Below are 13,832 nucleotides of genomic sequence, written 5' to 3' on the forward strand. Positions count from 1 at the left end.
ATCAATGTCTTGGATTTCCAGGCTGAGCTTGGAGGTCACAGCCACTCTATCATTTCTCAGCATTATCCTTTCTCTTTCTCTCGCTCTCTCTCTGAGCCTCCAACTGGCACACAGCAGATTGAAAACAGCATGCATCACAGGGCTCACGCTGCACAATTTTACAGCCTTTTGGAGCCCCCTTCCTTTCCTTGTGGCCCACTTTTTTTGGCGCTTTTTTTTTTTTTTCAATTTGCAATTTGCAAATAAGTTTTGTTTGTGTCCTACAGAACTGCAAGCCAAAGGCACTGGAACACCTACAAATATGAAAACGCAATAAAAACACAAGGGAGAACAGAGCCGATCTTGACAGCTGCCAGTAAGAGGGTTATACTTGATGTTACCAGTAGATTCGGCAGGCCTTCTAATTCCACAATTGCCACAAAATAAATACCGTGACCTCTTAGTTCTCATCAGACATTCTGCCTGTGCATGAGAGATCCAAAAACAACACCGGGATTTTAAGTGTAGTGGATCTAGCAAGCTGCTAGCCACACACAAAAACCCCTTGTAAAATGCACAAATATCTCTTGTTAACCATAGACATGACTTTTTTGGGGAAAGAAAAAAAAAACACCAACCAACCAAAAAAACTATGACCAAGCACTGCATGGCTTTGTGATTCCTCACTCTATAATATATAAAAGAAGGGGCCAAGCCAAGGATAAACTTTGGGAAGTCAGAAAGTCTGCACTGAGGAGAGAAGGAAAAAAAACATAGACCCAGAGCTTGATTCATTAACACAACAGCTACTGGTTCCACATCATCTATTTTATTCTTTGAACGTGTATCTCACTGAGCTGACAATGGTCTTATTTATTTGTCTAGTTATTTCTAATCTGTGCTGCTTTACTGTTAGGGTAAAAACAACACACTACTGTCAATTCAAAGAATCTTTTCTGACATGATAAAGGACATGGACAGCACGCTAGAGGACACTAACAGAAAGAAAGGACACTTTTTTGTCAAGCTCTTGCTGTCACCTAAATGGGACTGATTTTTCCCTGCATTCCTTACCTAAATTCTTCCTAGTTATTTTGCAACACCCAAGATGTGCCATTCAATTTTGACCTGCTACTTTTGCTCAGCCGTCGCATACACTGAGCTCATCTTCTTCCACTGGATATATTCCGTGTCTTTTTTCTGGGTATAACTAGTCACACACTGGCAGTGTTATACAGATGTGACTGCAAGCTGCTAACTTGACCTCTTAAATGAGTGAGACCATTTGACCAATATGACCAAGATTACTCATCAGAGCCCATCGGCTTGATGGACAGATACCAGCCCTGTTCTATGACACAACAGACATTGCTTTGGAGACCTGTTCCTCCACAAACTCCCGCTGAACCCCAGGACAGGATCTGACCACAGCTGAGATGCCCCACATCTTCCCATCTCTTGTTGACATACTGCTAGCCTGACTCCAGTTTAGCATTCTGAAAGGAAATCACAGTTGTGTGCTGGAACAGGAGCTGGTCACCTCAGCCTGCCACCTGTTACTGAAGATGGGAGAAACAGCAGTGTGATAGCTAGGACACTGCAAGGGAAACCATGGGATCTCAGCTGAGGTGGTGTCTGTTACTGACATCATGTATGAAGGCTTGTTTGGTGTTACTGTGCTGGTGTCCTCCCACCGGAAAAATAGCACTACAAATATTCTCCTATTTTAGGAGGCCATCCTGAGAACAAAGCTACCTGCAACTGAGAGGCACACAGACACCCTTCAGAAAAAAACCAACCCACATGCAAGTACCCACATTGTCAGAAACACAATGCTGCAGGGCCTGGTACAGTACCTTGCTTTTGGGCGGAGGGCTGTTTGTGCTCTTGTCTGCATGGATGCTGGTAGGGGATACAGCAGCACCAAGGTTACCTTGGGGTATGCCAGGTATCTTGCCTCCCGGAGAGACTTGCATCGCAGCAAGTTGGGCAGCATACAACTGCTGTAAAAACAAACAAAAAAGGGGAGGGGAGGGTAGAGAAGAGAGACATCATCAATAAATATATACTTTCCCCAAAACTTCTCCTACTGCAGATGATATATTTTCCTTCTGATGGGTATTTTTACTTAGCACACTGGTATATTCAAAAATTGTCATCTCAACTTTTGTGACTCATTCCTCTGGGGACGAATGACAGACGTCACCATGAGAAATGTCCCAGCTTCCCTGTGTGTCCAGGGATTCAAAACAAGGAACAAAAGCTAATCTTCATGGTTTGCCTGAGTCACTGGGCAATCTTTCTTTTCCTGAGATGACTTAGGCATAACAGCATCTCCAACAATAATATGCATCGACCCCTGTGAAATTCACATCATGTTTGATATGATGGTCTCTGTGCTACCATTTTACGTTTCTTTCTTACATGCTGTGTTTGTCTTGTTTGCACAGGCTGTAAGGTGTTTGGGACAGGGAATGTCAAAACTTTGTTTAGCACTTACTGTGAGATCCACTCTCAGTTGGGCTCTGGGAAACCACTACAGCCAATACAAATACGTACATATCGATGGTAATGTACTGTTCATTAACACCTAGAAATTCCAATAAAGACTAAGAACCCTTTCCATGACAGATGCAAAGCAGATACATAGTGGGAATATTTTTCTCTTCAAAACTAAACCAATATGGCACTTTAAACACATATTTGATTATTAGCATGTAAATTCTTAAAATCACAGTCATCTCTTTAAAGTTAAGCGCCACAGTAATGATGGACAGAGGTCAAAAGCAGAGAGAAAACAGGCAAACTGGCACTGCCTGGAAGCTCTCCTGATGTCCAAATAAAAAGTAGAGAAAATAAACATGGTGGGCAGGGGAAGCAACAATTTTTGCTGCTTTGTGAATAGAAAGGAATTCAGGTGAAGTCAAATAGAAGTCAGATGCCTGAGACAGCAGTAAATGTAGTAACAAAGGTTTTCCCTCCTCGATCACAGTATCCCTTTCAAAGACTCCTGCTATGTATTATTTGTGCTGTGCAGTACATGTGTAACACTGAACGTTGGTGCTCTCTGCCTGCAGGTGCTACCAGAGCTTCCGAGATGCAATGTGACAAGAGATAACATGCAGGAACATGGAAGTGGATCTGAGAAAATAAGGAGGCTTCAATATGACTACTCTTAAGTCTTGTTAGTGGAGCTTGGTTGTTTTGCTGTTGTTTTTTAGTTCATTGTATATGCTGATAAAAGAACAAAGGTCAGATTGGAGGGTACAAAGAAATGCTTACCCAAACCAGTAAGTTTGAAAGAGGAAAGTGAGGATTCATTACAGGAGTATTCCACATGGAGCTGTGCAAAAGGTAGAGAGGCACTGATAGAGTGAGTTCAGAGTACATAAGCCCTGTAGCAAACACTTAACTTGATCAAATGGGCAAGATTTTCTGCTCTGAGTCTCGGACAACTCATTAGGGTGAAGAAATGAGAAGTGAGTGTACATCATCCCAACCCTGGACATTGTGTACACCCCACCCCCCTTGATGAGCAAGACTGGCAGACTAGTAACAATGGATGAGAAGAAGGTTGAGGTACTCAGTGTCTTCTTTGGCTCAGTCTTCACTGGCAGTTTCTCTTCCCACACCTCTCGAGTGGATGGACCACAAGACGGGGACTGGAAGAGCAAAGTCCCCCCACTGTAAGAGAAGATCAGGTTCAAGACCACTTGAGGAACCTAAATATACACAAGTCTATGGGACCTGACGAGATGCATCCCAGAGTCCTGAGGGAACTGGCTGATGTGGTTGCCAAGCCACTCTCCACAATATTTGAAAAGTCCTGACAGTAGGGTGAAGACCCTGGAGACTGGAAAAAGGGAAACATTGCACTCGTATTTAAAAAGGGTAGAAGGGAAGACCCTGGGAACTACCAACCTGTCAGCCTCACCTCTGTGCCTGGGAAGATGATGGAACAGATCCTCCTAGAAGCTGTGCTAAGGCACATGGAGGACAGGGAGGTGATTTGACACAGCCAGCATGGCTTCACCAAGGGCAAGTCCTGCCTGACCAACCTAGTGGCCTTCTATGATGGAGCGACCACATCAGTGGACAAGGGAAGAGCTACGAATGACATCTATCTGGACTTCTGTTAAGGCCTTAGACACAGTCCACCACAACATCCTTCTCTCTAAATTGAGGTGATACAGATGGTACTCGTTTGATGGGTAGGCTGTTCAGTGGATATTGGTTGGATGATCACAGCCAGAGGGTAGTGGTCAATGGCTCAATGTCCAGATGGAGGTCAGAGATGAGTGGTGTCCCTCAGGGGTCCTTATTGGGACCAGTACTCTAATACCTTCATCAATGACATAGACAGTGGGATCGAGTGCACCCTCAGCAAGTTTGCCAATGACACCAAGCTGAGTGGTCCAGCTGACATGCCTGAGGGATGGGATGCCATCCAGAGGGACTTGGTGAAGCTCGAGGCATGGACCCATTTCAACCTCAGGAGGTTCAACAAGGCCAAGTGCAGGGTCCTGCACCTGGGTCGGGGCAACCTCTGGTATCAGTCCAGGCTGGGGGGTGCCTGTGTGAACCTCATGAGGTTCAACAAGGCTAAGTGCAGGGTCCTGCATCTGGGTCAGGGCAATCCCCCGTAAACAGTACAGGCTGGGGGATGAAGGGATCAAGAGCAGTCCTGAAGAGAAGGACTTGGGGGTACTGGTGGATGAAAAGCTGGACATGAGCTGGCAATGTGCGCTCCCAGATAAGGAGACCAACTGTTATCCTGGGCTGCATCAAAAGAAGTGTGGCCAGCAGGTTGAGGGAGGTGATTCTGCTCCTCCACTCCGCTCCAGTGAGACCCCACCTGAAGTACTGCATCCAGCTCTGGTGCCCTCAGCACAGCAAAGACATGGACCTGCTGGAGAGGGTCCAGAGGAGGGCCACAAAAATGATCAGAGGGATGGAACGTCTCTCCTATGAGGAAAGGCTGAGAACGTTGGGGTTATTCAGCCTGGAGGAGAGAAGTCTCTGGCGAGACCTTATAGCAGCTGTTCAGCACTTAGAAGAGGGCTTCTAAGAAAGATGGGGACAGACTTTTTATCAGGACCTGTAGCGACAGGACAAGGGGTTTTAAACTAATAGAGAGTAGAGTTAGACTAACTATAAGGAAGAAATTTTTCACAATGAGGGTGGTGAAACACTGGCACAGGTTGCCCAGAGAGGTGGTAGATGCTCCATCCCTGGAAACATCCAAACAGGTTGGACGGGACTCTGAGCAACCTGATCTAGTTGAAGATGTCCCTGCTTATTGCAGGGGCGTTGGAGTAGATGACCTTTAAAGGTCCCTTCCAACCCAAACTATTGTATGAGTCTATGATTCTACCATTGTCCCATGGTTCCTTGTACAAACCCTTCCCTTCACTGGTGCACAATCCTAGCCCTTTCACATAATTAAAAATATCCCATTTCTGCTCCTTTAGGTGTAATCAGGCACCAAGTTCTTACTTATTTCTTTTTCACTCTTTCTATTCTTTTCAGACTTCCTATTCTTTTCAGTTTTGCATCCTTTTTATTTCTTTTCTCTACTTTGAACACTGCTTGTTCCTTATTTTTCTGTACATCATAATCACCATTTATCCATCCATTTCTGTTTAGTCTCACTCTCCTTCCCTATCATCCATTCATTCATCCATCCATTCTCTGCCTGCTTCTTCCTCAAATCTATTTATTCATTTATTCTATGTGTTACCCCCAGTGAGTCTGAGCCAAATAGATGCAAATCAACCACAGATAAAAGTCATCAAAAACAATCCAGCGACAAATCAGTCACAGATTCAAATGCATGTATTTATCGGTTGAAGTTCATATCTATTCATTCTTTCAAAAGACAACTAAATCCAGCAGGGAGAAAGGAACAAGGGCCTGTGTGAACCAGAAAAGAACTGTAACAGGCAGTTCAAGGAAAACCAAGCCAGCTTTATGTATGAATTAATATTACCAGAAGGGCAACAGTTGTTTAAGAAATAGGATACATGGTTAGGAAACAACTCAAACATAATTGGACTCTGGTGATGACAGAGCAGATCTACGGAAAGCTTTTCCCTTTCTTTTTCTCCCTATTGAAAAAATGACAAAACAAATTGAGGTAACTATGGGAAAAAAACAAAATAAAGTAGACCAGCTGTTGAGCAGGAAAGGTTCAAGCTTGCTGCAAATCTATAGATTAGATATCAGAAAGTATGTCTAGTCCACAAGTAAACGTAAAAATAACAAAGTCAGTTTGGACACTTAGCAGTCCTGAACCAACTGGAGATCATTGACAGGCCATACAGGGACAGCCTGTTGAGGACAGAGCCTCCTGGAAATTGGTGAAGACTTCAAACAGAATCCTTACCCTGAAAAGAGTGGGAAATTTCTACCTCAAACATAGCTCTCAGCCTTCTGTTGAGGTTCAAAGACTGAATCACAAGCACTAAACTATATCAAATACATGTACAACATGGTGTCCAAGAATCTGAACCATTTTAAACCTGTTCAGTGGTCACTGAGAAATGTGGTTGAACTGATAGTTCCTCCCTCCAGTATTGTCATCAACCACCTTTTTGACAAGCATACAAAGCTGACGATGACCAAATAAGCATGGGGAATGAATTTCTGTACACAACAGCCCAGAGGAAAGCCATATTTTTAGGTGATAAATGGAATATATGGAATTTCAAATACAGGCCTTATTCTCAGTTCAGGGACAGATATACCTCAAGAGACATCTCTTACAAGTCAGTGAAGCATACAGTATAGTGTGGAGTAATCTGGAAGGAGGCGTGGAAGAAAACCTATAAAGCCTTCATTCATGCTTTGTAGAAACTTATGTCCTCCTGCTATCAGATTCAACATCTCACCTCTCTTTAATTAATTTTGAGAATTAAAAACAAACATTAAATAAAATTTTATAAGAGGTCCCTTGTTAGAGTACCCTCTAAAAAGTCCCTTCCTGCAACACAAACCAAGTATTCTCCTGGAAAGCAACATCAGGCCCAGCTCCAAAGTGAAGAACATGTAGCTCATGAAATTGCAAGGGCCTGAATCCTATTTAACCAGTAAGATTGCTCCTATATTCTCCCCCATTTCAAAAAATGGACATAAACATACATGTAGCACATTTCTTAGCGACTATGAGTATTTTTAAGCTTTGACGTTCTTGAACTTGTCTGTTCATATTTAATCGTTTTAGGACATGATGACCTTTAGCTTATACCCAAGGAAAGCGCAATAGTGTGACCACGTGCTGTGAATCACGACGGCTAAATGACAACAATTTATGCATTCGTTTCATAGACAAACTGACCTTAAACAAAAGAACGTTTCTACCCCTGCTTCCCCAATAAAGTTTCAGATTTTGGAACAGTGTCTCTGTTGAAAGACTCAACCATCATCTAAAATGCACCTTTATGCTTTTCACAGTAATGACACCAAGGCCTCAGAAAGTGCAATGAAAACAATTTTATTCTGTATCACTGCTGTAATACACTGTCCTTGAGCCTCTTAGTATGTACCCCAAACAGAGACTCCTCAAGCCACTCCTGCTACTTGCAGCTAACCTAAAGGCTCAATCTCCAATTCTAGCATTCAAGGAGGCAACTTTGCTGCACTACAACTCACACAGGACTTTCAATCTCTAGGGTCTTGACTGGTTTATTGTGACCAAGGCATTCAGTGGAAATCAGTGAAGTACTATTGCTTTAGACAAGTTTAACTTTGCTATACATAATAAATAAAATAAGGGTAATATTCTGCATTTAATAAGATAGATAATACTTCTTCAAGAAGGCAGAACTGGCCTTCTGAAAAAGCAATTAAAAAGTAACATCTATTGTTTGTTTATAACTAAATAACTATGTATCGGCTTCCCTGCCCATGTGCAATATTGCATATCTTGTTAATGTTTTCTCATTAAACTCTCATGAAAATCTGTATGGAAGTAAAATCAGAACAAAAGCACAATATGATATACTTTAAAATGAGCTGGAGGTATAGTTATTTTTATAATGTTGCCACTCTGTTCTTAAGCTATTAAACAAAAATTCTCCCTTCTCCCTAGGTCACCACCTAAAGCATTTATAATTCTTCCAATATAATAAGCAGAAATATTCATCTGAACTCTCCAAATGGACTAGCTCTAACAGCTTTTGGCTTGATAACTCTGTAGTACATCGATAGCAAAGCCTTAAGGTTAGACTGGCTTTGAAAACTTTCCCCTTGGGCATTGTTGTTACATGTTAACAATGCTCATTACTGCTTTGAGGGTACACTAAAAATGAATTCTTGTTCTATTAATACAGAAAATGAGAATGAGATTTAATAGCAATTTGAAAAAGGGTTGAACAAAGTGTTAGCAATTACATAGGCAGAGATCGTTGATTCAAGCACCTATAGGCATTGGATTGCAGTATTATCTCTTATAAAAATATTTTTACTAGTGAACAGTAGAGATTAAGAGCTGTTATTAAAAAAACACAGAGAGATAGAGACACATGGTACTGGAAACTGAATCAGTTACCGCAATAAATTTGTTTCTGATATAAACTAGTTTTTCCATGGAGTTACCACAGCGATGAATTTACAAACCACTGTGCTTAAATGTTTGAACTGTTGACCGACCCAACACTTCAATTTCTTTGTCATTCTGAGAGCCATCATTAAAACTATACACATGAATGGCCCTGTTCTTTGATTTTTGCATAATCTGGGGGGAAAAATGATATAAATTGAGCTTCTCTCATTCAGAATACATGAATTTCATTTTCTTTACCTCAAATTTTATGCTTATATAAGGCATGCAAAGTGTTTGATTATGGCAGAAAGAATTTATTTTGGATCTGTTCAGGTGGTTTTTTATTTAAAAAAAGGCCACAAGGCTTTAGAAATAAAAAGGAGTTCACTTAAAACAAACACTTGACACACATGCTACTGTAAGACAGGTTTTTAAAGGTAGCAGCAACATAGATAATTAGAAAACTACAGAAATTAGAATTAAGGCCGCACTCATCAGTGGTTGGTAGCAATGCTTTCCAGATGTTCTATGAAAAAAGTTCTTCATTTAGCTCTTCATTATATACCTGAAAGGTACAAATGCCAGATTTTCATCTTTTCTGTGTCTGAGTTTCTTTCAAAGATTGTTAGTCAAACATTTCAAAGGGACACATTAATTTGTACATTCAAAACTTCAGCGAAGGCTTTAAAGTGCCATTTGTTTGCACCAACTGGGAGATTTTCAGAAAACAAAGATAATGTGTGAACACAAATTCAATAAGCTCCTTTAAAACCCTGCTCGAAGAACCCACTGCAAATTGAATTTTATTCAGCTTCAGTGCTTTGCTAGCTTTCACTTTGGGCTAATTTCAGATAAGAACAATACAGCTCAAGATCCTGAGATGCACTTAAGAGTGTTTTGGTTTATTTTGGTTTTCTTTTATTTTATTCTTTAGAATTCTGAACAGAGTTGGACAACTATTACTGTTCTACCTACCATATGTCTTTATCACACCCAATTTGAAAAAGAAATTGCCCTGGCTCCCAGTGCTGAGGAATGCATCTGCATCTGTCCCCAAACCATTTCTGGCAGGGGACCTTGCCTGAACTAGTGTTTCCTTTATTCACCAAGTAAGAAATAGCAAGCTGGATGAATTTGTCCCAGAATTGTGGACCACACAGAGACTAGAGAAGATACGCTAGGTGTTGAAAAGCTACACTGTTCTTTCCTGCGGCCACAGAAACCAGCTAACTTCCTTTGAAAACTCCCATCCTAGATTTGGTCTGCATTTAGCATAAGGAAGGAAGACAGGTAAGTAAATCATGAATCGGGGAACAATAATAAATATTTGAAAGTTAAGACTGGGAAAATTAATAGATAAGTTATATGCTCCTTTTAATCAGAGAGCACTGGTAACACATGGAGGAACTGCCTAGAGAAATGGTGTGTATGTTGACTCCTGATGTTTCAGTCAAGATCAGATGTGTTTCTGGAAGATGAACTTTAATCAAATAGTTTACTGTGCCCAGTAATATTTTACATCTTGTTTTGTCAGACTAGACAATCTAATAGTCTCTCTAGCCTTAAAAATCCTGAGACTTAGAAAGAAACATTAAGAAAAACAAGTTCTCATTAGCAAAAACTGTAAAGCATTCACAAACAGAACAAGGCTTCATTTATACACTTCTTGCATGCAAGTTACAAGCACAGCCTTGTAACCACCATTTCTCTCATATTAGAAAAACATCAGTTTTAGAATCAGTAACCACAAGTCTCCATAAAATATGATTCTGGTAGCTGATCTCTAGGGTTCCAGGCCTGCAGCCCTTATTCCTGAGAATAATCTCACTGTAGTCACAGGACGCTTTGCCCGTGCCAGGCTGAATGCACTAGTTCTTCTCTCTTTTGGAACTTCCATGGTATGACCAACTGGGGATCCTTGGCATCCAGAAACAAGGCTGGAGTCCAGGTCACTGAAAAACTGAATGAGCTTAAGTCTGCATTAGAAGTAATAAAGACTTCTATCATCACTGCAGTACATTCAAAACAATGCTTGCTTTGCTTGTAAAACAGTGGATAAAGTAAAAAATGTAGGTACAATTTATGGTAGCTCTGAATTTTGTTAGAAACTAATGTAATTTCGATGGATAGGACAATAATTTTAGCTGAAATACAGCTATATTTGTATTTATAGTAGCTTCTATGGGAAAGACACTACCATAACACTCCACAAATGTTAATAAATTCAGTTTTCCTTGAAAAGCAGTATTTAATTCTGACAATGGATAAATGCTATTCAAGTATCAGCAAGGTGAGAATCAGACATCAACAGACTGTTCCTGGTGACACAGGAAGACTGTAGGAAACTCCTGATTAGAGCCTAGACCTCATGGCTCCTTTGTCCCGTGCCTTAAAAAGAAGACAATCCTTCTACAGGATGTAACTGTAGGAACTTATCAATAGACACTTCCTATCAAAGGCTAATAAGATCTGTTAGTTTTGGTGATAAAATATCATTGTAAACTGTGTGTTTAAGATTGCCTGCTCTTTACAAATGAAGAGTTTTTAACTGGAAAACTGCCCAAGTGGCCTACATATTCATACATACCATGTTCACACCATATGACAGTAATTGAAATAGAGTGACTATATGGAATGCATATTGGAGAGGAAACTTGATAATGTCTTCTGGAAAAAGCTTGTTGGAAGAAATGTTGCAGATGAACAGTGTCCTCTTCAAGGAAAGTAATTAATATTGTACATACTTTAAAAAATATATATATATAATCTGGCAACAATTTATTCCTATAGTTTGTTGTGCAGCACCAGAATACAGTGTATTCTTGCTGGCATTACTATTATTTATTTTTATGCCAACAGAACTTCTTTTGTTAGAAAAAAAAAATAATTTCTTTAAAGTAAGGACGTACTTTTGACAGCGTACTCCGTAAGGAGCATTACAGTAAGATGGGCAGGGGTGATGTAGAAGACCAAAAACAACATGGATGTGTAGCTTAAAAAGAAAGGGCACTTGTTTTGTAAACTGCATTCCCTTTATCACTGATTATTCTGTAATGAAGAACAGAGATGACTGTTTTGTAATGAAGATGAAGTGTTTGTATGAAGGTTCCACATGGAGACTTCTGTCCCAGTACAGCTTTTGCAAATTAGAAGCCTGAAGTCAGTAAAGTGGCACAGACGTTATACTCTTGCAGGAAAAAAACTCACTACTGCCTATTTGTTTACCACAAGTATGTTTCCCAAGAGCTTATTTTTTGATATATCCAGATTTTTGGCAACTAGCTCAGGGCACCTGACTCCAGTAAGTATAATTTCCCATTTGAGAGAACAAAATTCTATGAGTGGCCATTTGACAAAATACTTATTTCATATTACATTGCTTCACTTGACTGGTACTGTATATAATCATTCATTGTTATCCATTAAGTGACTAGAGTACTTAATAAGCAAACACTGCCAGCAGAATTACTGTAAATAAGGTTCTATATATTTCCGATTGCTGAGCTATAATTAAGGCATTTCACTATTTTATACACATCTCCTTAAGCAACGCTTTCTCCAGTTTTTATTTAGAGATTTTCTGTTTGCATTTTAAGTCGTTGTATTCAATAGGGAATTAAGTCAGGAAAACTCTGTGCCTGCTTTAGGACTGATACTGAATTAATTACTTCAAATCTGAATATTCTTGTTTCTCCTGAAGTTAAGTGCAGAGCTCATGGTAGAAAGATTTAAGGTCAACTGCATTTCTTATGCTCAGAACACGGATTTGCTCACTTGAATCCTGATACGGTATCAGATTCTTATATCTTGATGACTGTAAGATTCCTCAGTGACTTGTCCCTCCTCTTCTTCAGGAATAAAGTAGTGAAATAGCTGTTTTGTAGTACGTGTGGACCACAGCTTCACCCTGCTCTAGAAACTCTTTTGTGACAGGCTGTGATAAGAACAGACTCCTAAAATACCGAAGTCCCTCCTTAAAGGTAGCAGAAGGATACTAATCACCTATGAAAAGCAACAGTGTCTTACTACTAAATGATAGTGTGTGGGACAAGAAATAAATTACACAACAAAATATGTCAAAAAAATTTCACTTGGATATTTATCTGAGTATATTTGCTAAAGCTCCCCTACAGTTATATCTTCACATGTTAATTATGATATCAAACAGTGAAATGAGAAACATATTCTTTCTGCTCTGTTCCCCTCTTGACATTATGAGTATTTCTGAACCTGGAGTACCATGCAATTGTATCCGTTGTCCTTGGAAGTACAAATTAACATTGTTCCTTGGTTATCTGACGCGTACAGGAGCTCAGTGACATCTAGTCAGCTCATTCAAAAGCTTAATTTGCTCTTTGAACTGAGTTGTATTTTGTGGTTAAAGGGTCTGGATAAAGACACGGGAGTCAGAGTGACAAACTCTAGTCCGTCATAAGCAACTTTCAACAGAGCTCACTTTCACAGGCTCAGAGAGCCACAGCTACTCTCTTCCAGTTTGGGTAGAGACGAAAGAATGTGACATTTGTGCCTCAAAGGGGAACTAAGGACTGCATTTGAGTGCTTCCCTTGTGCCAAGCCTCCCTGAAAAGAACACATAAAGGAGGAAGTTCGGGTAGAAGAGCAGTATTGAAAAGGAGGGACCAGTGATGGATAGACCATCCGAGCTGCAGAAGAAAATGTACTTATTCCAAGAGCTAAACTAAAACAAATTGATTCCTAGAATAGTTCTAAAGGAATTTTTTCCCCTTCCCTTTTTCCTTAGAAGAGAGCACTAATAGGATGTGACATGGCATCTTTATTCAGCTGCAGCAGTTATTTTATTTTATTCTATTTTATTTTTGGAGGTGGAGAAAGTAGAGCAAGGTTATTATTTTGGGGGAGAAGAATGTCAGCCCCGCAGTGCTAGCTTTGCAGTTTAAGGGTTTCTGTACTGTAAAAACCTTTCAAGTACGTTCTATCAGAGTTCAACAGCAATCCATTTACCTCTCATGTAATATTTGTTCATGTTCATTGCCTTACATGCTCATTACCCAAGTCCCCCAGAAAGCTAAGAAGTCCTACCTCATCCTATCAGGTCCTGTTGTGAAGTCATGGTATCAATACAGGGCACCAGTTCTCCTTCCCAGCAGCACACTGTGATCCCTTTCCCTAACTGCACAATACATGACAAGAACTGTGAAAAGCTCCAGCTCACGTGTACTCTTTCTTTGGCTCTCACCCACATTCTTGTTCTAAAACTGTGTTTGTGTTGTAGGTATTACTGAAGACAAAGCTTGCAGAAAAGGTTGATCAAACTTACTAGACCTGTAGG

At 40.3% G+C, this 13,832-nt stretch overlaps 1 protein-coding gene across 1 annotated transcript in view; it reads right to left on the reverse strand.

The window, feature by feature from the left end:
• The window catches only part of LOC104626018 (transcription factor SOX-5-like), a gene marked incomplete at its 5' end in the record, with an annotated part of 101,096 nt that overhangs the window by 54,200 nt on the left and 33,064 nt on the right, over positions 1-13,832 (reverse strand). Inside the window, 1 exon segment of the mRNA XM_010293827.1 lies at positions 1,836-1,982. Within this exon segment, the coding sequence (XP_010292129.1) occupies positions 1,836-1,982 (147 nt within the window).

This window comes from Phaethon lepturus, unplaced genomic scaffold, assembly GCF_000687285.1.
Source record: "Phaethon lepturus isolate BGI_N335 unplaced genomic scaffold, ASM68728v1 scaffold1189, whole genome shotgun sequence".
NCBI lineage: Eukaryota > Metazoa > Chordata > Aves > Phaethontiformes > Phaethontidae > Phaethon > Phaethon lepturus.